General features: G+C 54.2%; 1 protein-coding gene across 1 annotated transcript in view; it reads left to right on the plus strand.

Moving 5' to 3' along the window:
* Nucleotides 1-24,427, plus strand: part of IQANK1 (IQ motif and ankyrin repeat containing 1) — a 108,113-nt gene that overhangs the window by 78,344 nt on the left and 5,342 nt on the right. The window contains 2 exon segments of the mRNA XM_043509848.1: nt 17,083-17,191; nt 19,896-19,962. Coding sequence (XP_043365783.1) covers nt 17,083-17,191; nt 19,896-19,962 — 176 coding nt within the window.

Genomic DNA, 24,427 nt, shown 5'->3' on the forward strand with positions numbered 1-24,427 from the left:
TGACGGAGGGCGGGGTCTTTGCAGCCCAACGGAGGAGGGCTGATGACAGAGATGGGCTTCCCCAAGGTAGAAAGGGCGGGTAACAGGGCGGCATTGGGCAGAAAGGGAGGGACGGAGGTCAGAACCAGGCGGACGCCCAGGTCCTCTAGTGGCTCTAAGGGGATGAACACGCCCCCCACCGCCAGGCCCTTCTCCACCGCCTCCTGGGCGGCGGCCTCCGATGCTAGGAAGAAGACGACCTTGCCATACATTTTGGAGGCCGCCACAATGGCCGTGGGCCCCACCACCCTCGCCAACGCCCGCACATAGGTCTCCACGTGGGGTGAGGCGGGCACCAGGAGGCAACGGACGCCGTGCTTCCTAGTCATGGTGGGAAAGGGGCCCCGGCCGCTATAGATGGTAGCGGAGGCGGTGGGCTGGAGAAATGATGTAGCGGCAGGCGGGGGGGCTGCCGCCACCTGGGCGTATGCTCTCGGGGCCGGGGGAGGGACACCTGCAGAGCTGGTGGAGGGAACAGCGGGGAGGGGCGCCCCAGCTGGAGATGGGGCCGGGGCATCGGGGACAGCCCCTGCCATGGAGGGCCTGGTCTTTTTAGCGGGGCCCTTCCCCTTCTTCTTCCCCTGGCCCTTCCCGCCGGCTGGGGGGACTCCCCCCAAATCTGAGGGGGGGAGAGATGTGGCAGCAGTGGAGGTCACCCCGGTGCCCGTCGCTGCTGGTGCCCCAGCGGGGGCGATGGCAGATGGTTTGGCAGCGGAGGTAGAAGCTTGAGGGGGTGACGGAGGGGTAGGCGGGGGAGGGGGAGCTTGGGCTGCTGGAGGGGTCTCACCCGTCTCATCCCCCGCCATCATGAACAAGGAGGAAAGGGGGACACCAAAAGGAGGAGGGGAGAGGGGAAGCAGGTCGACCACTCCTCCCCGCTAGGCTGCAGGCTGGGGAGGAGGGCGCCAAAAGGGGTGGGCTGGACGGGGGGCAATCAGGGGTTAGGGGTCAGTCACCGACACAAGGTGGAAATTCCGGCTCCTCTTGGTGCACTACGGGGGGGGGGGGATTCAACAACATTGAAGGTGCAGTGAAGAGGGTTGCAACTGAAATGGGGAGTTGCACAAGCGCATGGGAGGGGGCATGGGCACATGGAGCGAGGGGCTAAGCGGTCTGGGGGTAGAACAGGGAAACCAAGGGGCTAGCTTCAGAGGCTGGGCGGGGCAAACAAAGAAAGGCTGCAGAAGGAAATGGGCGGGGCAGGCAAACAAACTGAAACTAGTAAGGGGGGCTGGAGCAAAATAGGAGGTAAAGCAAGTGGCAAATGGGGCAGGTAATAAAGGGCAAAGCTGGGGGGTAGGCAGTCCAGGGGGGCACATGTGTCCATGTGCACTTGCACAAGTCTTTTTTAGCTGGCTGCTGCTTCTGGCCCAAAGGGTGGAAATAGGGCGTGGCAAGCCAAGCAAGCAGCTGAGTCCAGAGGCAGGAGCTGAGGCAGATGGTATACAGCCAGTGGGGGTGGTGGAGGGGGCAGCGGTGGTAGTAATAGTGGTGGGGGTTGGGGGGGACACACAGATGGATCAGGGGGCAGCTCCACGCCACACCCCCGGTGTCCCTACAAACACAGTCAAAACCCCCACCGCAAGAGCACAGTTTGGAAATTACTCAGTCTTAGGGCCCCCTCCACGGTGGTCTGCAAAGTCTCTAGGTGCTGCCCCACTGGCACATGATCCTCTTCTTCTCCTCCTCGGGCTTCAGCAGCTCCAGGCAGCGGCCTCTGCAGCAGCAGCAGCTCCAGGAACTCCAGGTGGTCGTCCAGGCAGGCAGAAAGGACCCCTCTCAGGTGGTGGTGGTGGTGGTGGTATCCACAACAGCAGTGGCTGGGGTCCCTCACTCCTCCTCTCTGGGGAGTGGGCTAGCAGCCCCCCCGGGGCTGCAGTTGGAGCAGTAGCAGCACCCAAGAGTGGGGGGTCCAGCAAGCAGGTAGCAGAGAACGGGGTCTTATTGGGATCCGGGAAGTGGGCGGGCGAAGCCCGTCCACTGCTAAAGGATCCCCCCCAGCCTAAAAGGGGGATCCACAGGACCTAGATGCCCAAATAATTCCGGGGGACAACTAATAAAATAACAGGGACAGGAGTGCGGTCAAAGGGTCAAAAGAAGGGAACCGGACGGGGACACCGAGCAGAGAACCCCGGACAGAGCCCACTGCTCCTCAAAGGCGTCAAGGGAGTCAGAGGACGCCGCCCAGAGGAACTCTGCCCGGATACGTGAACGGACCGAGGATCGGAAATAGGCCCCACAGTCACAGGAGACTCCATCGGCCAACCTCCTCACTCTGGTTTTGTAGATGGCCATTTTAGCTAGGGCCAGGAGGAGGTTGACCAGGAGATCCCGGGGCTTTGTGGGGCCACGGATAGGGAGTGCATAAATGAGAAGGTGAGGGGAGAAGTGCAACCAAAAACGTAATAAGATATTGGTGAGGAGCCGGAATAGGGGCTGCAGCCTGGCACACTCCAGGTAGACATGTGCCAGGGTATCCCTCACGCCGCAAAAGGGGCAGGTGTCTGGGATTGTGGTGAACCGCGCCAAGTACACGCCCGTGCTCACGGCTCCGTGAAGGAGCCGCCAACTGACATCCCCGGCGGGCTTTGGGACTAAGATGGAATATAGGCTGGCCCACCGGGGCTCCTCACCCTCCGAAGGTGGCAGGAGGTCCCGCCATTTTGTATCGGGGCGGGACACGAGGGTGCGGGCGTGAAGGGTGTGAAGCACAAGCGTGTAGAGATGTTTTCTTGGCGCGGTTTGAAAACAGACCGGCTGCATCTCGTGCAGCCGGCTTCTAGTGAAGGGGTGAAGGGATCGGTTGGGTCCACGGGGGAGGGGTCCAATTAAAAGGTCCGGCGGGCCTGGGGTAGTGGGTGGGCGGGGCGTGCCCTCGTGCGGACCCGGTCGAGATAAACCCGAGCAGCGGGCGGCAAAGCGGCCTTCACCTCCTGAAGTATGCGTCGGGGAGTACAAGGTCTGGAAAGCCCCATGCGCTGAGCGAAGGTTAGGGGATCCAGCCAGTCTCCCCGGTCATAGTCCAGGAGGTCTCCGATTCTTGTGACCTCTGCCAGGACCAACCTCTGGCGCACCGAGCGGGACTCCGCCACCTGCAAACGGAGCTGGGGGTTGTGTAGCAGGGGCTCCGCGAGGAGATCTGCCCCCTCGGTGGCCGCCACGGACCTGCTCGTTGTAAAGAGTTTCCAGGTCCGGAGGAGGTCCTGGTAGAAGACCGGCAGCCCGGAGAGGTCTCGCGGAAGACCTCTCGGATGGAGATAAAGGAGCTGCCGGTCGTATCGGAGCCCTCGGAAGCGGCGCAGGAAGGCGTGCGCCAGTATGCTCCACGCCGGACTACCTGCACCATAAAGGAGCCTCTGCAGGGTCTGGAGGCGGAAGACATGGACCTGAGTAAGCAGACATTTGAGGCCCTGCCCTCCCTCCTCCACAGGTAGATGGAGAACCCCTGCAGGGACCCAGTGCAGTCCTGACCAAAAGAACTCCAGAATCGATGTCCGCAGGTTGGTCAGGAAAGCCGGGGCCGGGACCAGGGTGTTGAGCCGGTACCAAAGCATGGACAGGACTAGTTGATTAAGCACTAACGCTCTCCCTCGAAGGGAGAGGCACCGGAGCAGTCCTGTCCATTTCCGGAGCCGCTCTATCACCCCGCCCTCTAAATTCTGCCAGTTCTCCGGCGGAGAGGGATGCGTGGCAGAAAGGTAAACGCCCAGATAGAGCAGCGGACCCGTGCTCCACCGGATGGCTTGAAGCGCGGGTGGGCGGGGGCTCGCCTGCCGCCAGTCCCCTACCACCAAGCCAGAGCTCTTGACCCAGTTGACCCGCGCAGAGGAGGCTGCTGAATAGATGGCCTGGCAAGCCTCCACTCGCACCAAGTCGCCCGGGTCCTGGACCATGAGGAGCACGTCATCAGCGTACGCCGACAGGACCAGCCGCAGCTCCGGCTCCCTCAGCACCAACCCTGTCAACCTCCTTCGGAGGAGACAGAGGAAGGGCTCGATCGCCAGAGCGTAGAGCTGGCCTGAGAGGGGGCACCCCTGCCGTACTCCTCGCCCGAAGTTGACCGGTTCGGTCAGGGTCCAGTTGAGTCTTACCAGACACTCTGCGGAAGCGTACAGCACCCGGAGAAAGTTCACAAATCTGGGTCCGAAGCCAAACGCCTGCAGAGTGCTCAGGAGATACCCGTGATCCATCCTGTCGAACGCCTTCTCTTGATCTAAGGACAGGAGGGCGAACGACAGACCATCCCTACACCCAAGTTCCAATAGGTCCCGGACCAGATATAGGTTGTCGAAGATACTGCGGCCCGGGACGGTGTAGGTCTGGTCTGGGTGGACCACGTCCGCCAGCACGGACCCTAGCCTCAGGGAGATGGCTTTTGCCACGATTTTGTAGTCCGTGCTGAGGAGCGAGACGGGACGCCAATTTCGTAAATCGCGGAGGTCCCCCTTCTTCGGCAATAAGGCCAGCACGGCTCGCCTGCACGAAAGAGGGAGGACCCCGCTCTGCAAAGACTCGGCCCAGACGGTGACTAGGTCTGGGCCCAGGACGTCCCAGAACACGCGGTAGAACTCCACGGTCAGCCCGTCCATGCCCGGAGATTTATTGGTGGGCATGCGACGGATGGCTTCCGAGAACTCGGCCAGAGTGAGAGGCAGCTCTAGCCGGTCTCGGTCGCCCACGCTGACCGTCGGGAGCTCCTCCCACAGCACTCTGCAAGCGTTAGGATCGGTCGGCTCCGGGGAGAAAAGGCTTGCGTAGAAGGCTCTCGCCCTCTCGCACATCTCCACCGGATCCGTGAGGGGGGTGCCATCCTCAGTCAGTAGGCAGATGATATGTTTCTTAGCCCCCCTCTTTTTTTTCCAGGGCATAGAAGAAGCGGGAGCCGCAATCCATCTCCCGAAGGAGACGGATGCGGGATCGAACAAAGGCACCCCGGGCCCGATGGTCCTCGAGGCTCCGGAGCTCCTCCCGCTTCTCCCGGCACGCTCCGCAGAGGGGTGGATCCTCGGGGCTGGCGGCCAGACGCCTCTCCAGCTCTAAGACCTCCCGTTCCAACTGCTCTATCGCTGCATCCCTCCGTCGGCTGGTGCCCCGGGTGTAGTCACGGCAGAAGAGCCGGGCGCGCACCTTCCCTACGTCCCACCACTGCCGTGCCGAGGGAAAGGCACGCCGCTGCCCTCGCCAGGCCAGCCAGAACTCCCGGAAGGACGCCACGAAGCCCGCATCCTCCAGCAAGCTGTTGTTAAAATGCCAATAGGCCGGCCCCGGCCTCTCCGCGCAGAGGGAGGCTGTCACGGTGGCTATGTGATGGTCAGAAAATGGGGCCGGCCGGATGCTGGAGGAGTGGGCTCGTGTAAGATGAAAGCGTGATAAATAAATGCGGTCCAACCGGGAGTGGCGCGACCGATGGGCCTCCACCCGGACAAAGGTGAACGTGGAAGCGTCATCCGGGTGGTGGTCGCGCCAGACGTCCACCAGGGAGTGGTGTTCGACTATCTCCTGGAGGACGGCCACGGCGGCCTGGCTCTTCTCGGTTCCCGAGCGGTCCCGTTCCTCAAGGGTGATGTTAAAGTCCCCTCCCAGGACCAGGCACTCCTGAGGATCCAAGGTGCCGAGGAAGGCGGATGCCTGCTGATAGAATTGCAGCCGCTCCGGGCTCGCTGCTGGGGCATAGATGTTGACGAGGTTGACTACGAGCCCCTCCATTTGGACCCGGAGGTGCAGCAGGCGACCCGGCACAGCCTCGGCGACCCCCAGCACCTCGGGCCGTAGGTCGGGGGAGAACAGGGTCGCCACTCCACCCGTATGAACTGTGAGGTGGCTAAAGTAGACCCTGTCCCCCCAATCCAGCCGCCAGCTGTCTTCGGCGGTCGGATCCGTATGGGTCTCCTGCAGGAAAACCACAGAGTACCTCCCCTCTCGAAGGAAGGAGAGCACCTGGGACCTGCGGAGACCCATCTTACAGCCACGGGTGTTCAATGTTGCGATGGTAAAGGGTGCCATGAGGAGGGCTGGGGGGGATCCTCGCCGGCAGGGATGCTCGTGGCTCCCGGCGGGCCGCGTAGCAGTCCGTGACCCACCCCGTAGGTGAGTAAGGAGTCACGGAAGTGGCGGACCCGCTGGTAGGCCGCGGCGCCCTGTCTCCCGGTCCTTTTCCCCTCCCCCATGAGGGCCCTTGCGGCCCGGAGGATTTGATTAAAGTCCCCCCATCGCTGGAGGGCAAGCTGGACTTTGTTGCGGGAGCCACGGACGTCTTCTAGGAACTCCCGCAACTCCTCTCGCAGCGCATGGGGGGCTGGGGTTATGGTCTGGTTGCTTCCCGATGGGGCCCTTGGTACAGCCCCCTGGCCCAGCGAGACGGGCAGACAGGGTGCGGACCCCCGACGGGGCTCTTGATGGGTTGACCTGAATGCTGGGGCGATAGGGGGCGGCGGAGGGAGGATAGCAGCCCCTGGTGGGTCGGGACGGGCAAACACAAAGGCCATTCCCTGGGAGTCATCTGTTGGAAAGGGGAAGGAGACTGTCCCAGGGGTGGCAATAATATCTCGGGAGGTGGGCGGGAGAAGGGCAGGGGCAGGGGTAGAGGTGAGATTCTGGGTCAGGAGAGGTCTCTCACCGATGCCGGGCGCAAGCTGTCTGGTGGATTTGGCAGCCACAGCATCAGGAGGTGGACTTTCTTCTGTAGGGTCCTCTCCCGGAAAGGAGGTCGAATGCTCCTCACCAGCGAGGGATGCCCCTGGTGGCTCAGGTTCCAGCCGCGTGGCACTGGCCGTCGCCTCAACTGGCTCGGTGGCTCTCAGCAGGGTGCCTTCTGCAGCCGGGTTGATGGAGGAGTCCAGGGGCTCCTCGGAGGTGGGAGCAGAAGAAACGGTTACGGGGAGGGAGTATGGGGAAAAGGGGGCTGGAAAGAAGTCGCCCAGATCGAGGCCCGCTGGCATAGGATCATCCTCCCCTTGGGTGACCGGGGTCAGACCCAGGGTCTCGATCTCCTCATACATAGAGGGGAAATTGTTTTCCGCTACCCCGGGATTCTCCCCGCCGGCACCTGACGCGATGGTTACTTCGGTGCACACTGGGGTTTCAAATGGTGCCTCGGGGGTCTTGGAGGGGAGGGACTCCCGTGGAGGGGAGATACCGCCTTCCAGTGCTGCCACGTCTTCCCCAGCCGGATCTGGTGGGTGGAACACACCCATGGGTAGAGCGGAAGGCTCAGCATCGGTGCCCCCCTTCCTGGTCTTCCGGGGGGCCTCCACGTCAGATGGGAGGAGCGGAGCTCGAGCCTTCCGCTTGCCCCGCTTCCCCTGGACTAGGGCCCAGCCCTCCATGGCATCATCCGGGGGCTGGCTAGCAGGGGTTGTGTCAGGGGGCAGAGGCGATGGCTCAGGGACTCGAGGGGGTAACGGTGGGGCAGCACAAGGGAGGGAAGATTCCCCTTGGGGCGGGTCCTCTCCCATGCAGGGCCGTGTCCCTGCCGCACCCTCCTCCACAGACCTCGCCAGATTGCAAACAGTGGGGGAGGGGTTCTCCCGCTCGTTTGGGCATAGTGGGGGAGGTACCCCTTGGGCCCGAGCGGGAGCAATGGTGGACTGGGAAGAAGGAGGGGCGGTTTCGGGTGCCGTGCAGCCAGGGGCGTCGGCGATGACGGGGCCGGTGCCCTGCCGGGGCTCGGGGGTTCTGAGTGCCCCTTCTTCCCGGGCCAGGGGGCAGTCCCTCCGGACGTGCCCCATCGCCCGGCAGAGGTAGCACCGGGCCTCCCCCGTGGAATAATGAACCCTGTAAGGGGTCCCCTGGTAGGGGACTAGGAAGGACCCCTCGAGTGCCTCTCCGTCGCGCGCCGCCGGCGGCAGTTGAAGCTGCACTTGCCGGCGGAAGGAGAGGACGTGACGGAGGGCGGGGTCTTTGCAGCCCAACGGGAGAGGGCTGATGACAGAGATGGGCTTCCCCAAGGTAGAAAGGGCGGGTAACAGGGCGGCATTGGGCAGAAAGGGAGGGACGGAGGTCAGAACCAGGCGGACGCCCAGGTCCTCTAGTGGCTCTAAGGGGATGAACACGCCCCCCACCGCCAGGCCCTTCTCCACCGCCTCCTGGGCGGCGGCCTCCGATGCTAGGAAGAAGACGACCTTGCCATACATTTTGGAGGCCGCCACAATGGCCGTGGGCCCCACCACCCTCGCCAACGCCCGCACATAGGTCTCCACGTGGGGTGAGGCGGGCACCAGGAGGCAACGGACGCCGTGCTTCCTAGTCATGGTGGGAAAGGGGCCCCGGCCGCTATAGATGGTAGCGGAGGCGGTGGGCTGGAGAAATGATGTAGCGGCAGGCGGGGGGGCTGCCGCCACCTGGGCGTATGCTCTCGGGGCCGGGGGAGGGACACCTGCAGAGCTGGTGGAGGGAACAGCGGGGAGGGGCGCCCCAGCTGGAGATGGGGCCGGGGCATCGGGGACAGCCCCTGCCATGGAGGGCCTGGTCTTTTTAGCGGGGCCCTTCCCCTTCTTCTTCCCCTGGCCCTTCCCGCCGGCTGGGGGGACTCCCCCCAAATCTGAGGGGGGGAGAGATGTGGCAGCAGTGGAGGTCACCCCGGTGCCCGTCGCTGCTGGTGCCCCAGCGGGGGCGATGGCAGATGGTTTGGCAGCGGAGGTAGAAGCTTGAGGGGGTGACGGAGGGGTAGGCGGGGGAGGGGGAGCTTGGGCTGCTGGAGGGGTCTCACCCGTCTCATCCCCCGCCATCATGAACAAGGAGGAAAGGGGGACACCAAAAGGAGGAGGGGAGAGGGGAAGCAGGTCGACCACTCCTCCCCGCTAGGCTGCAGGCTGGGGAAGAGGGCGCCAAAAGGGGTGGGCTGGACGGGGGGCAATCAGGGGTTAGGGGTCAGTCACCGACACAAGGTGGAAATTCCGGCTCCTCTTGGTGCACTACGGGGGGGGGGGGGATTCAACAACATTGAAGGTGCAGTGAAGAGGGTTGCAACTGAAATGGGGAGTTGCACAAGCGCATGGGAGGGGGCATGGGCACATGGAGCGAGGGGCTAAGCGGTCTGGGGGTAGAACAGGGAAACCAAGGGGCTAGCTTCAGAGGCTGGGGCGGGGCAAACAAACAAAGGCTGTAGAAGGAAATGGGCGGGGCAGGCAAACAAACTGAAGCTAGTAAGGGGGGCTGGAGCAAAATAGGAGGTAAAGCAAGTGGCAAATGGGGCAGGTAATAAAGGGCAAAGCTGGGGGGTAGGCAGTCCAGGGGGGGCACATGTGTCCATGTGCACTTGCACAAGTCTTTTTTAGCTGGCTGCTGCTTCTGGCCCAAAGGGTGGAAATAGGGCGTGGCAAGCCAAGCAAGCAGCTGAGTCCAGAGGCAGGAGCTGAGGCAGATGGTATACAGCCAGTGGGGGTGGTGGAGGGGGCAGCGGTGGTAGTAATAGTGGTGGGGGTTGGGGGGGACACACAGATGGATCAGGGGGCAGCTCCACGCCACACCCCCGGTGTCCCTACAAACACAGTCAAAACCCCCACCGCAAGAGCACAGTTTGGAAATTACTCAGTCTTAGGGCCCCCTCCACGGTGGTCTGCAAAGTCTCTAGGTGCTGCCCCACTGGCACATGATCCTCTTCTTCTCCTCCTCGGGCTTCAGCAGCTCCAGGCAGCGGCCTCTGCAGCAGCAGCAGCTCCAGGAACTCCAGGTGGTCGTCCAGGCAGGCAGAAAGGACCCCTCTCAGGTGGTGGTGGTGGTGGTGGTATCCACAACAGCAGTGGCTGGGGTCCCTCACTCCTCCTCTCTGGGGAGTGGGCTAGCAGCCCCCCCGGGGCTGCAGTTGGAGCAGTAGCAGCACCCAAGAGTGGGGGGTCCAGCAAGCAGGTAGCAGAGAACGGGGTGGGGGTGTCTGGCCCAGCCAGGGGAGCAGCTGGAGCAGCAGGGAGAGCTTAGGGCCTAGTAGCAGCAGGAGTAGCAGCTTCCCACCTCCCTCCAAGCTAGAAGGTTATGGGAGAGTCGTGGGAGAGAGAGAGAGAGAGAGAGAGAGAGAGAGAGATTCGCTCCAGGCTAAACAAATCTCTGGTATCAGGATAAGTGAAATGGAAGCTGCTCCAGGTCAATTAAGACACCTGGGGCCAATTAAGAACTTTCCAGAAGGCAGGGAGAAGGCTAGGTTGATTGGGACACCTGAAGCCAATCCGGGGCTGGCTGAAACTAGTTAAAAGCCTCCCAGTTAGTCAGGTGGGTGTGCATGTCAGGAGCTGTGGGAGGAAGTTGTGCTGTTGGAGAGGCTGAGCAGTACACACCATATCAGGCACAAGGAAGGAGGCCCTGAGGTAAGGGTGAAGTGGAGCTTGAGGAAGTGAGGGCTGCTGTGGAGGAAGTAGCCCAGGGAATTGTACATGTCATGTTTCTAAAAGGTCAGCTACCATAGTTAATACTGGTTTCAGAGTAGCAGCCGTGTTAGTCTGTATTTGCAAAAAGAAAAGGAGTACTTGTGGCACCTTAGAGACTAACAAATTTATTAGAGCATAAGCTTTCGTGAGCTACAGCTCACTTCATAGTTAATACTATTAGGGTCCCTGGGCTGGAGCCTGGAGTAGAGGGTGGGCCCGGGCTCCCCCCTGCTTTTTCCCCCTGATTAATCACTGAGACTGGAAGACAACAGAGACTGTGCAAGGAAGGATAACTTCTCCTCACCCCCCTGCTGGCTTATGATGAAAAAGGCTCAGTAGACTGTGAGCCTTGTCTCTAGAGACAGAAGGGTTATGTTGAGGGTCACAGTGAGCCTCTGATGCTAGCAAAATCTGCCAGGAAACGCGGGACCCACGGAGGCAAGGACTGAGTTTTTTCACAACTGGTGTCAGGAGTGGGACTTCGTTCTCAGCATGGCGGAAGAAAGAGATTTAAAAAAAAAGGTGTACTGGGGTTTTGGATTTTTGTTTGTTTTGGTTTGTTTGTTTGTTTGCTTTGTACCACAATGGAGGAGGTGGTCAGAGCTCTGGTACAAGCCACGGCAGCCCAACAGGAGGCCACCTGGGTTCAGGCAATGGCACAACAGGAATCTATGCGGCTACAGCAGGAAACCAATCAATTATTGTTGAGTCAGGCGACCCAAGATCATGCCCTCTTGAGAGAAGTGGTGGACAGCTGAAGATCCTCACCACCCAGGCCCGGGGTTCCGACGGGACGTGAGCCCTGAGGGCCACTGGTTGTCTGCCAAAGATGACATCAGGAGATGACGTAGGGGCATATCTCCTCTCATTCAAAAGGACTGCTCAGCGTGAGGCGTGGCCCCAGGACCAGTGGGCCAGCATTCTCGCCCCTTTTTTGTGTGGAGAGGCCCAGAAGGCCTACTTTGACTTGCCTGCCACGGATGCCACTGACTATACCTGTCTGAAGGCAGAGATCTTAGCACGATTGGGGTAACTGCAGCGGTAAGGGCCCAGAGGTTCCATGAGTGGAAATACCAGGAGAACAAACCCCTGAGGTCCCAGCTATTCAACCTCTTACACCTCACGCAGAAGTGATTACAGCCCAGGGTGTGCAGGCTGAGGAGATTTTGGAGACCGAGAACCAGCGGGGACCCCAGAAGGAAGAGATTGGCCTGAATGGGGGGAACCCCGGGACTAAACCCCCTAACTCCTGGGATAGGGGAGTGATTAAAAGCAATTATAGATGTTATGCATGTGGGGAGTGGGGACACATAGCAGCACAGTGTCCCAGCACCGAAGAGCCTATGCAATGTAACTTGGGGGATGGGGAGGTCCCACGCTCCCTTATCCACTTCGCGGGGGTCACATTAGCCCCGCATAATTACACCAGGCCAGTGATGATAAATGGAGTAGAGACTACAGCGCTTGTGGACTCTGGGAGTGCTATCACCCTCATATCGGGTAAACTGGTAAAAAGTAGTCAGCTGCTACAAGCCAAATGAGTAGCAGTGACGTGCGTGCATGGGGCCATGAGCCATTACCCCACCATCCCAGTGGAGATGGAGGTTCAGGGAAACCCCATTGAGGTGACCGTGGGCATAGTTCCTAAACTCCCATATCCTGTAGTCATTGGGAGGGACTATCCAGGGTTTAATAATTTACTCCCCCAGGAGAGGCTGGAGGGTGGTGGGGATCCTGAGGACAGTGACTCGTCACCGGGGAATGTCAACCCCTGATGTTTGCTGAGATTTCTCAGGATCTGTTCTCAGCCCCCCGAAAGACCCAGAAGACAAAAAAAGAGAGGATCCTGACCCAGGGCCAGAAGACCTCCATAGTAGGCAGATGGACGCGAGCAGCCAACAGAGAAATTTCCACCATAGAAGGTGAGCCAAAGGCTGCCCTCAGCCATGACAGCGGCGAGCCATTGGAAGAAGCAGAAGCCGGCCCCTGGGAGCTTGGGCAGGTTAGTCCTGGGAGAGAGAATCATAGAATCATAGAATCATAGAATATCAGGGTTGGAAGGGACCCCAGAAGGTCATCTAGTCCAACCCTCTGCTCAAAGCAGGACCAAGTCCCAGTTAAATCATCCAGAGACTTTTGGGCAGGACCAGGCAGAGGACCCCAGATATGATAACGCCAGGAAAGTGGTGGCCAAGATCGATGGGATACCCGTGGATGGGAAGGTCCGGGGTTCCGGACCTTACTTTATAGTGAAGAAAGATCTCCTGTACCGTGTGGTGCAAATGCAGGAGCAAGAGATACAACTTTTGGTGCCACAAAAACATCAAAAAGCCATATTGAGTCTCGCCCACAGTCATCTGTTTGGAGGACACCTGGGCTAGAGAAAACCCAGGCACGGATCCTGCGGAGGTTCTTCTGGCCAGGAGTACATGAAGATGTCTGGCGATACTGCACCTGTTGTCCGGAGTGTCAGTTACATAGCCCTCGCCCGCACTTGCGGGCTCCTTTGACACCCCTTCCAATAATAAAGGTTCCTTTCGAACTGATAGCCATGGATCTGGTAGGGCCCCTAGAGAAGACATCTCAGGGCTACAAACATGTGCTTGTTGTACTGGACTGTGCAACCCAGTACCTGGAAGCTGTTCCCCTACACAACACAGCTTCCAAGACAATAGCTAAGGAGCTAGTACAGATCTTTGCCCAGGTTGGGCTACCTAAGGAAATATTGACTGATCAACGGACACCTTTCGTGTCCAAGTTGATGAAAGATCTCTGTTCATTGCTCCATGTACAAGCCCTACAGACCTCTGTATACCACCCACAAACAGATGGCCTTGTGGAAAGGTTCGATAGGACCCTCAAGGCCATGATCAGGAAAGTGTTGAGCCGGGATGGGAAAGATTGGGATATCCTATTGCCTTACCTCATGTACGCCATCCGGGAGGTTCCGCAAGCCTCCACAGGTATCTCTCCATTCGAACTACTATATGGGCGCCACCCTCGGGGTCTATTGGATATAGCCAGAGAAGTCTGGGAAGAGGAGCCAAATCCCAAAAGGAACATAGTTGAGCATGTACTGCAAATGAGAGATCGGACAGCCCGAGTTACGCCCATTGTACGGGAAGACTTGGAGAGAGCACAGGAGACAAAATGAACTCAATATAACCACCAAGCGAAGCTTCAATGGTTCCAACCAGGGGATCAGGTGATGGTACTGGTGCCCACAGCAGAAAGTAAACTGTTGGCCCAGTGGCAGGGACCCTATGAAGTAATCAAAGCTGTGGGAGAGGTGAACTATAAGGTGCGGCAGCCAGGTCGCCGAAAATTGGAGCAAATTTACCACATCAATCTTCTAAAACCTTGGCATGATTGAGAGGCATGCTTAGTCATGCAGGAGACCCTTCCCCAGGAGGATAACTTACACGAGTAAGTGAGAATGTCATCCGACCTGACGCCGATCCAAAAGATCGAGGCAGCTGACATGATTAATCACAACCAAGATGTGTTCTCTACAAAACCAGGGTGGACGACTGAGACCTAGCACCATATCTGCATGATCCCCGGAGCCAAGGTAACATTGAGACCCTACTGAATCCCAGGAGCCAAAAGAGAAGAAATCAAGGCCGAAGTAAAGAAAATGTTAGAATTAGGGGTTATTGAAGAATCTTACAGTCAGTGGTCCAGTCCAGTTGTTCTAGTGCCTAAACCTGACAGTACCATGAGATTCTGTAATGACTTTCGCCGACTGAATGAAATATCCCAGTTTGATGCATACCCCATACCACGCATCGACAAACTTGTTGACCAACTGGGTAGTTGCCCGATTTTTGACTACACTGGATCTGACAAAAGGGTACTGGCAGATTCCTCTGACCAAAGAAGCTAAAGAAAAGACAGCATTCTCCACCCCGGATGGGCTATTCCAGTACACCGTCCTCCCTTTTGGGCTACATGGGGCCCCAGCCACATTCCAGCGCCTCATGGATAAGCTGCTGCGCCCCCATACTAGTTATGCAGCTGCATACCTAGATGATGTCATCATCCATACACCAGACTGGGGAACCCACTTGGAGAAAGTTGAGACAGTAATGCGCACCTTAAGGCGGGCTGGCCTCCCTGCTAATCCCGCTAAATGCGCCAAGGGCTAGCAGAGGCTAGGTACCTGGGATATATTGTGGGAAGGGGCATAGTGAAGCCCCAAGCGAATAAGCTAGAGGCAATTCAAAACTGGCCCCAGCCGACCCGAAAGAAGCAGGTCCGTGCGTTCCTAGGCATGGTAGGCTATTACCGACATTTTATTCCCCACTTTGCCACTAGGACAAGTCCCCTAACGGACCTGGTGAAGGCCCGAGGTCCAGACATGATAAAGTTGACCGACGCAGCAGAGGGGGCATTCACAGACCTTTGGACAGCCCTCTGTAATGACCCCATACTCATAGCCCCGGACTCTAAAAGGGAATTTACTTTACAAACAGACGCTTCCGAGGTGGGGTTGGGGGCAGTTCTGTTGCAAATGGTGGGAGAAGAGGAACACCCGATCCTCTACCTAAGCAGAAAGCTTCTCCCAAGAGAACAGAAATACACAGTAGTCGAGAGAGAATGCCTTGTTGTCAAATGGGCTATGGAGACACTGCGTTATTACCTCTTAGGCCGGCGATTTACTCTGTTGACGGACCATGCACCCCTCCAGTGGATGCAGCGGAATAAGGAAAAGAATGCAAGGGTCACCAGGTGATTCTTATCCCTACAACCATTCCAGTTCCGCATACGGCACAGGGCTGGATGCCACCAAGGCAACGCTGATGCTCTGTGACGAGCATACTGCCTGGCATCCCAAGTTGCCCAACTCTATGGTGTTGAGCAGAGGGAGGGGATATGTGATGGAGCAAGGCCAGATGGCTATAGAAAAGTAGTGGGAGATAGATATATTAGCTCCAGGCTAAACAAATCCCTGGTAACAGGATAAGTGAAATGGCAGCTGTTCCAGGTCAATTAAGACACCTGGGGCCAATTAAGAACTTTCCAGAAGGCAGGGAGAAGGCTAGGTTGATTGGGACACCTGAAGCCAATCAGGGGCTGGCTGAAACTAGTTAAAAGCCTCTCAGTTAGTCAGGTGGGTGTGCATGTCAGGAGCTGTGGGAGGAAGTTGTGCTGTTGGAGAGACTGAGTAGTACACACCATATCAGGCACAAGGAAGAGGCCCTGAGGTAAGGGTGAAGTGGAGCTTGAGGAAGTGAAGGCTGCTGTGGGGGAAGTAGCCCAGGGAATTGCACATGTCATGTTTCTAAAAGGTCAGCTACCATAGCTGATACTATTAGGGTCCCTGGGCTGGAGCCCGGAGTAGAGGGTGGGCCAGGGCTCCCCCCCCCACACCTTTTTCCCTCTGATTAATCACTGAGACTGGGAGACAACAGAGACTGTGCAAGGAAGGATAACTTCTCCTCACCTCCCTCGCTGGTTTATAATGAAAATGGCTCAATAGACTGTGACCCTTGTCTCTAGAGACAGAAGGGTTACATGGATGGTCACAGTGAGCCTCTGATGCTAGCAAAATCTGCCAGGAAACGCGAGACCCACGGAGGTAAGGACAGAGCTTTGTCACATTGGTCATAAGCTTTCGTGGGCTAGAACCCACTTCATCGGATGCATGGAGTGAAAATAAAGGAGCAGATATAAATACATGAAAGGATGGGGGGTTGCTTTTACCAAGTGTGAGGTCAGTCTAACGAGTTAAATCAATTAACAGCAGGATACCAAGGAAGGAAAAATAACTTTTTAAGTGGTAAAAGTCTGTGGTATCTCAGGGCCTCTTTCTGTCCCACCACCTCCATAAACATGATACAGTTCTGCAGTGACCTAGAATCCTACTTTCGACATCTCCGACTCAAGGAACATAATTTAGGTGGATTGGGCATGTCCTCATCATGGAAGACCACTATCTCCCAAAACAGATCTTGTTTGGGGAGCTGAGTCAGGGCAAAAGAAAAAAGGGTTGTCCGTATAAGCGCTTCAAAGATAATCTAAAGAATCATGAAAGGCACCACAGAGCTGCATAATCACACACCATAGATACAGACTTCCCATGCCCTCTCAGTGTGGTTGACTCTGTGCATCAGGATTCAGAGTCATATGCATAGCCATATATGAGAACTATGACAATATCGTCATCATCGCCAGGGATGGACTACCAATAATACTGTCTAGATTTGCGGATGATACAAAGATTAGTAGAGTGGTAAAAAATGACAAGGACAGGATAGTCATTATAGGGTGAAGTGGATTGCCTGGTAAACTGGGCCCGTTCAAACAAAATATTATAACAAAGACAAATGAAAGGTCATATCTCTAGAAACAAAGAAAGCAGCCCCTATTACAATCCCCCATTCTGTATCCTGGAAATCAGTGACTCTGAAAAGGATTTAAAGGTCACAGTGGACAAGCAACTGAACATGGGCTCCCAGTGTGATGCCGTTTCAAAACGGTCTAATGCGATCCTTAGGTGTATAGGGAAGTAGTAAGTAAAAGTAGGGTGGTGATTTTATTTCTGTATACTGTATTGGTGAGCTCGATACTGGAATGAAATTCTATGGCCTGTTTTATACAGTGTTCAGATTAAATGAACCAATAGTCCCATTTGGCCTTAAAATCTATGAAAAACTTGTCCTAATGCATTTCCTTACTTTAGGCAATTGGTGATGCAGAGAAGTTGGTGAAGACTCCACGTCTGGCTGCTGAGAAAGCAGAGGAGAAACTGTCCCTGGCCAGGCTCAGGTTGCGAGAACAGACTCAGGAAGGTAGGTTTAGGCTTTGGTCATGAACGGCTTGATAGAGTTAGACTGGGGGAAGAGGGAGGTTCTTGATCAGGACCCAGGTTATCTATAGTTCTTTAAGTCTTTGTTCATATGGATCCTACTCATGGTGTGCACGTGCTCCATGAATATGAGATTGGAATCCTTTCACCACGTAGGAAAGTTGCTCTACAATGAGCCACTAGTCAGAACTAAAAAAAACCCAAGATCCTGCCAGCTGGGCACAAGACACTTCATTAACTATATTAATTATTAAGACTAAAACAGTTAGGAAAAAAGATGGTAAACTTAGAGACAGTGGACAGATACTGTTGAGATCTTTCTCACTACTATGAGTGGTTATGAGGCGATCAGTGCCGCTCTGCCCTATCTGAACTCAGGTGTGTTGCTGGAGAAACCTTGCTTGTGATGGGTTAGGAAATGAGCAGCCTCTGGCCACGAGAGATTTTGTCTGGGGTGGAGGATACAATACAATTAATTCTTCTGCTCTGCTCTGCACTGATTAGGCCTCAACTGGAGTATTGTGTCCAGTTCTGGGCACTACATTTTAGGAAAGATGTGGACAAATTGGAGAAAGTCCAGAGAAGAGCAACAAAAATGATTAAAGGTCTAGAAAATATGATCTGTGAGGAAAGATTGAAAATACTGGGTTTGTTAAGTCTGGAGAAAAGACTCAGAGGGGACATGATAACAGTTTTCAAGTACATAAAAGGTTGTTACAAGGAGGGAGAAAAATTGTTCTCTTCAACCTCTGAGGGTAGGACAAGAAGCAATGGGCTTAATTGCAGCAAGGACAGTTTAGGTTGGACATTAGGAAAAACTTCCTAACTGTTAGGGTAGTAAAGCACGGAAATAAATTCCCTAGGGAGGTTATAGAATCTCCATCATTGGAGAGTAAGAGCAGGTTAGACAAACACCTATCAGGAATAATCTACATAATATTTAGTCCTGCCACGAGTACGGGGGATTGGACTAGATGACCTCTTGAGGTCCCTTTCAGTCCTACAAATCTATGATTCTATGATTTATTCTTGATGAATCCTTGATGGCTATTAATTATCACCTATTGCCTTGAAGTTAGGCTGACTGGTTTATAATTCCCTCAGTTCTCTTTGTTTCTCTTTTTAAAGATTGGTACAATGTTTGCCCTTCTTCAGTCCTCTGGGACCTCACCCATCCTGTGTGAGTTATCAAAGATAATTGCTAATGGTTCAGAGGTTGCTTCAGCTAGTTCCTTAAGTACTCTAGAGTGAATTTCATCAGGCCCTGCCAACCTGAATACATCTAACTTACCTTAGTTTGTATCTGCGAAGAGCAAATTATCTTGATAAACAGTAGAAAGGATCCATAAGAAAAATGTAGTTTAAAGTGGAAAAGATTTATTTCTTGGTGTGACCATCGTGAACTTCTACCTTTACAGTATCAACTACCTGACATTTTAGACTATATACTTTCACTGAAGAACTCTGGTCTCTCACTCTGTTTTCTTAGGGTACTCTTGGTGGTCACTAGTGCCTTCCACCCATATTTAATCATTCTTCAGTATTTTCCCACCCTATCACATCTAGATTTCTAAGGGTATTTCCACTTGTTGTAGAACATACACCAGCATGGGACCTTCCTATACTATTAACAGATCTTACAGCATCAGCCTTCAAACCACTGGCTTCATGTCCTTTCCTTCACCTATCAGTGAATACTGTCTTTCTTATAGCAACAATATCAGCAAGAAAAGTGGGAGGGTTAAGAGTTCTTATGATTGACCATCCTTGTATAGATTTTCTCCAAGACAACGTCTCCCTCAGGCCACACCCTAAGTTCATATCCAAGATTGTGTCTGAATTCCATCTAAATCAGATTATTCTTTTACCCGGATTGTCTGAATCCTCAAACTAATAGGGATGAGGCCAAGTTATATACTTCAGATGTTTGGAGAGCTTTAGCCCTTTACCTCCAGAGAACAAAATGATTTAGATCCTCCCTGAGACCTAGTTTCATTCACTGAGAGAATGAAAGGTTCTCCGATTCTACCCAAAGACTGTCAAAATGGATTTTTAATTGTATTATCTATTTTGTGTTATGAGTTAGCCAAACTTGATCCACCAGCCAGTGTTAGAGCTCATTTGACAAAGGCCCAAGCATCATCAATAGCTTCTCATAAGAATGTTCTCATAGTTGAACTCTGTAAGGCTATCATGTGGGACTCTATACAGACTTTAAGAAGATGGTATGCATTGGTGGAGGCATCTAGGTCAAATGCTTCTTTTGTTAAGGCAGTTCTTCAGTCTGTTCTTAGAACCCCAATAAACCATCACCATAGATAGATCGCTGCTGGGGAGTCACCCTGAAGTGGAATACACATAGGGACAAGCATTTGAAGAAGAAAGAAAAGTTACTTCCCTGGACAGTAATTGAAGTTCTTAGAGATGTGTTTTCCCTATGTATATCCATGACTGTCCTCCTTCCCCTGTGTTTTCAAGTTCCTTGTATCTGCATACCAAAAGAGCTTCAACTAAAGGTTGAGGACCTACCTTTCAATAAGAACAAACTGTTTCATCCTACACACCATAAAGAACTCTTGGGCGACCCTGTGTATACTTGGCATATATACACCGCCCCCCCCACAAAGGAAGCCTTATCAACCATACCAAAGAAACAGGGATACTCAATACACCCGCTCTCAATCCAGACCTTACAAGGCGGCCAGATACAGAAATAGACCACCTTGACAATGCCAGACACAATTACAACAAGCGGTATCCCAACCATCAGGAAACAAACCACAGTTTTGAAGGCTTGGTCGAGGATCTGAACAACCTCCCCTTAACACCAGCACCTACCTGCCTATTTGGTCACTGTCTACAGCATTTTTACCAAGCTTGGGAGCATATTACACAAGACCGTTGGGTCTTAGAAATAGTTCAGTCAGGCTATTCCATCCCTTTTACTTCTTGCTCCCCTACCCCCTATCTCTGCAGGAACCCTTCTCACGAGCACCTTTAAAGACTGGAAGTAGATCGTCGTCTACAGCTAGGTGCCGTGGAACCAGTACCAATACAATACAGAGGGAAGGATTTTTATTCCCACTATTTCCTGAAGAAAAAGTGGTGGATGGTGACGGATACTAGACCTACAAAAACTCAACAAATTTGTACACTTCCAAAAATTCAAGATGGTTACCTTAGGCACAATAATCCCAGCTCTGGAACAGGGGGACTGGTTTTGAGCCCTCGACCTACAAGATACATATTTCCACATCTCAATACATCCAACTCACAGACGATTCCTCCGATTCACAGTGGAACACAACTACTTCCAATACAGAGTGCTCCTGTTCAGACTGTCCACTGCACCGAAGGTGTTCTCCAAAACCCTTGCAGTAGTCACAGCCCACCTGCACAAACAAGAAATCATAATTTTCCCATACCTAGACGATTGCCTTATCAAAGGACATTCATACACAGAGATAGAAACAATCACATGACTGACCATCAACCTCTTCAAAGACTGGGATTGCAAATAAACTTCCAGAAATCCACATTGACACCCACACAATAACTGGAATTCATCAGGGCACACCTGGACTCAATTCAAGCCAGAACCTCACTACCTTATGCCAGATTCCTAGCCATCAAACATCTCATAGACACCATCTCCATCTGTCCATGAATCAAGGCAGATTACACATGTGGTATCTTCAGGGCTGGCTGTGTTCAGTATACAAACCCACCAAACATAGCCTCAACATTATGGTAAGACCACCGACCAAGGTTTTAGCATCCCTACAATGGTGGAAAAGACCAGAGAACATCTTCGTAGGTGTTCCCTTTCACCACAGACCTCCTTCAGTCATGATCACAACAGATGCCTCCCTACTGGGCTGAGGGTCACACCTTGACTACCACATGACACAAGGCAGGTGGTTGACATCGGAAGCAGGCCTTCACATAAATTTGCTAGAACTCAGAGCAGTAAGATATGCCTGTCTTCACTTCCTACCACTCATAAGAAACAAATCAATTTGAGTGATGACAATGTCACATGCATATTCTATATCAACAAACAAGGTGGGGGGGGGGGCTGATCCCACTCCCTAGGCATTGAAGCCATGAGACTATGGAACTGGTGTATCCAGCAGGACATTGACATCTCAGCTTATTACCTATCAGGATGCTAAAACACCACTGCCGACACTCTAAGCAGATGGTTCTCACAGGAGCAGGAATAGGAACTGAGCCCTACAGTCTTCAACAGATAATCTATCAATGGGGGTTCCCATCTATCAACTTATTTGCCACAGCACAGAACCACAAATGCCCACTATTTTGTTCCCGCGCGGGACTCAGTCCCTAATCCTTGGGGGATGCTTTCCTAATTCAATGGGACAAGACACTCATGTATGCATTCCCACTGATCCCATAATACACAGAGTCTTACGCAAGACCAGGGATGACAAAGCCAAGAGCATCTTGATTGCCCCAGTATGGCCCAGACAGACCAGGTACCCTTACCTGCTGTGTATGTCAATTCATCCTCCACAAACTCTTCCAATGAGGACAGACCTCCTGTCATAAGCCACTGGTCAGATCCTCCATCCACAACTGGTGAAGCTCCATCTGAAAGCATGGCTCCTCTATGGTTCCAATTACACAAGTTAACCTGTTTGGAGAAGGCAGTGGCGGATGTAGAGTTAGTGGACAGCTTCATTCTCAGCCCCTCCCCCCCCCCACCATGGAGCCCAACCAAGAAAAAAAACACTCTCTCTTATTCCCCCTCACCTCCCGTTTTTCATTCTTTTTTTTCGTCATCCTCCTCCTATATTAGAAGTAAGGGGAAGTAAGTGAAAATAAAGTCAGGTACCTTGATTGGGGCAGGGGATTGGGGTGCAGGAGCAAGTGTGGGGGGCGAGTTCTGGGAGGAAGTTTGGGTGCTGGATGTGGGCTCTGGGTTGAGGCAAGGGTTGGGGTGTGGGAGTGGGGTGAGAGGTGTGGGCTCTGGGAGGAAGTTTGGGTGTGGGGTGCAGGCTCTGGGCTGGGGCAGGGGTGCTGGAGGGGAGCAGGGGGGGCAGCACTTACCTTGGGCAGTGCGGCTCCCAAACCAACCGGCACACACACACCCCCTGGCAGCGGCCCCTAGGCGGCGGCGGGGGGCAGGTGGTCTCTGTGTGCCTCTGCCTGCAGGCGCTGCCCCCACAAATTGGCCAATGGGAGCTCTGGAGTCCATGCTCAGGGGTCAGGGCAGTGCACGGAGACACCCCCCGGTGCTGCAGACACACGCCGGCCGCTTCGGGAGCAAAGCAGCACGGAGGGAGGGAGGCGGAGCAGGCAGGGAACTGCCTTAGCCCTGCTGCTGGCACATCTCTGCGCGCCCCTTACGGGGAGGGGGGCAGCGGGTCTCTGTGTGCTGCCTGGGATGGGGGCAGCACATGGAGCCACCTTCCCCCCCCACAACCCAAGGGCGCGCAGAGATGTGCCAGCAGCTGGATGCTTCCTGAGTGGTATGGGGCCAGCAGCCCCAGCATGCAGGCAGCCTTCCTGCCCGAGCCCTGCTGCGCCACTACCCGGGACTTAGGGGCAGGTTGTCAGATATTTGTCCTGCATTTTGGGGGGGGGGCCTGTTGTTGGGGGCCTGTTTCATGGTAAATCTGCTCCTGGGAGCAGGTCAAACACGTATTATTGAACAGCAGATGTGATTCCACGCGCAATACTTACCTATAAAAGTGGAAATGTTTTTCCACAAGGTGCCTACATAAACAACTTACTCCCTGCACTACACCCCTTCCAATGGTGCTAGACTACCTTGTAGAGCTAAAGCACTCAGAGTTCTCATTAAGCTTTAGCAAAGTACATCTCACAGCGATTAACACCTTCCATGACAAAATCAACAGATTCTCAACATTTATACATCCAACTACAAAACACTTCCTTGCGGGACTTCAGAGCCTTTACCCTGAAGTGTACCCTCCCATGCCCATGTGGGATCTGAACTTAGTCCTCAGGGGACTCGTGAGACCCCCCCACTTTGAACCGCTAGCTACCTGCTCCTTACTATACATGTCAAGGAAGGTAGCATTCCTCATTGCCATCACATCAGCTAGAAGGGTGAGCGAGATTAGTGCACTGAAGGCCAGTCCAGCCTACATGTTTCTCTTCAAGGATAAGGTCACACTGTGACCTCACCCTAAATTCCTTCCGAAAGCGATGTCCACCTTCCACATCAACCAGCCTCTCCACCTCCCTACGTTCTACCCTAAACCACATACAACCTCACAGGAGGCTTCATTACACACCGTTAATGTTAGGTGGGCAATAGCCTTCTACTTGGATAGGACTAAACCTTTTCATAAATCACCAAGGCTATTCTTTTCGACAACTGAATACTCCAAGGGTGTTGCGATATCCAAGCAAGACTTTCAAGTGGATAGGACGTATCTGATCATGCTATCAAACCCATGACATAGAATTCCCTGATGAGGTCAGGTCCCACTCTATTCGAGCCATGTCAATATCTGTGGCATTCCTGCATAATGCACCCATTCTGGATATCTGCAAAACCGCCACATGGGTCAGACCATACTTTTGTCAAGCACTGTGCCATTACACAGGACTCCAGGGCAGATGCCATATTAGGCCTTACTGTCCTTTCCGCTGTGACTATGCACATAACTTCAAAGTCCCCCCCCCAACCAATCACCTGAAGTGGAGCACCCACAGGGACATCACTCCCAGGGATTTTACCCACAGGGACATCACTCACATGGACATTACCCACAGGGACATCACTTCGAGATGTGTGTCCCTGCTCCTCTCCTCTACTTTGGCGTTTGACACGAGGACTCTATGGTAGAGAAGAAACTGAGAGGGTCTGACCATGCATGAGCTGAAGAGACGCCAGTGGTGCCACGAGACAGCTGCTGCACATGCACGGCCCGACCAAGCACTGCTACTGAAAATCTCTGATCAACGGTGCTGGGACACACCTTCACCAGAAGTGAAGAGGAGCACCCACTGTGACACACATCTCAAAGAACCTCAGTTACTGCACAAGGTGAGTAACCCTCTCTTCTGCTTTACCAAGCCCTCCTTGGAACCAAAACAGGATGGGCATCCCAAGATAGTTCTCCATACAGGGGTTATCAAAAGCTACTACCAGATCATAGACACTGAGACTACTTAGGAAGAGCCTGGCATCAAGGGGTCATTAGCACCGATGCTCTGGATT

Source organism: Dermochelys coriacea, chromosome 2, assembly GCF_009764565.3.
Source record: "Dermochelys coriacea isolate rDerCor1 chromosome 2, rDerCor1.pri.v4, whole genome shotgun sequence".
NCBI classification, from domain to species: domain Eukaryota; kingdom Metazoa; phylum Chordata; order Testudines; family Dermochelyidae; genus Dermochelys; species Dermochelys coriacea.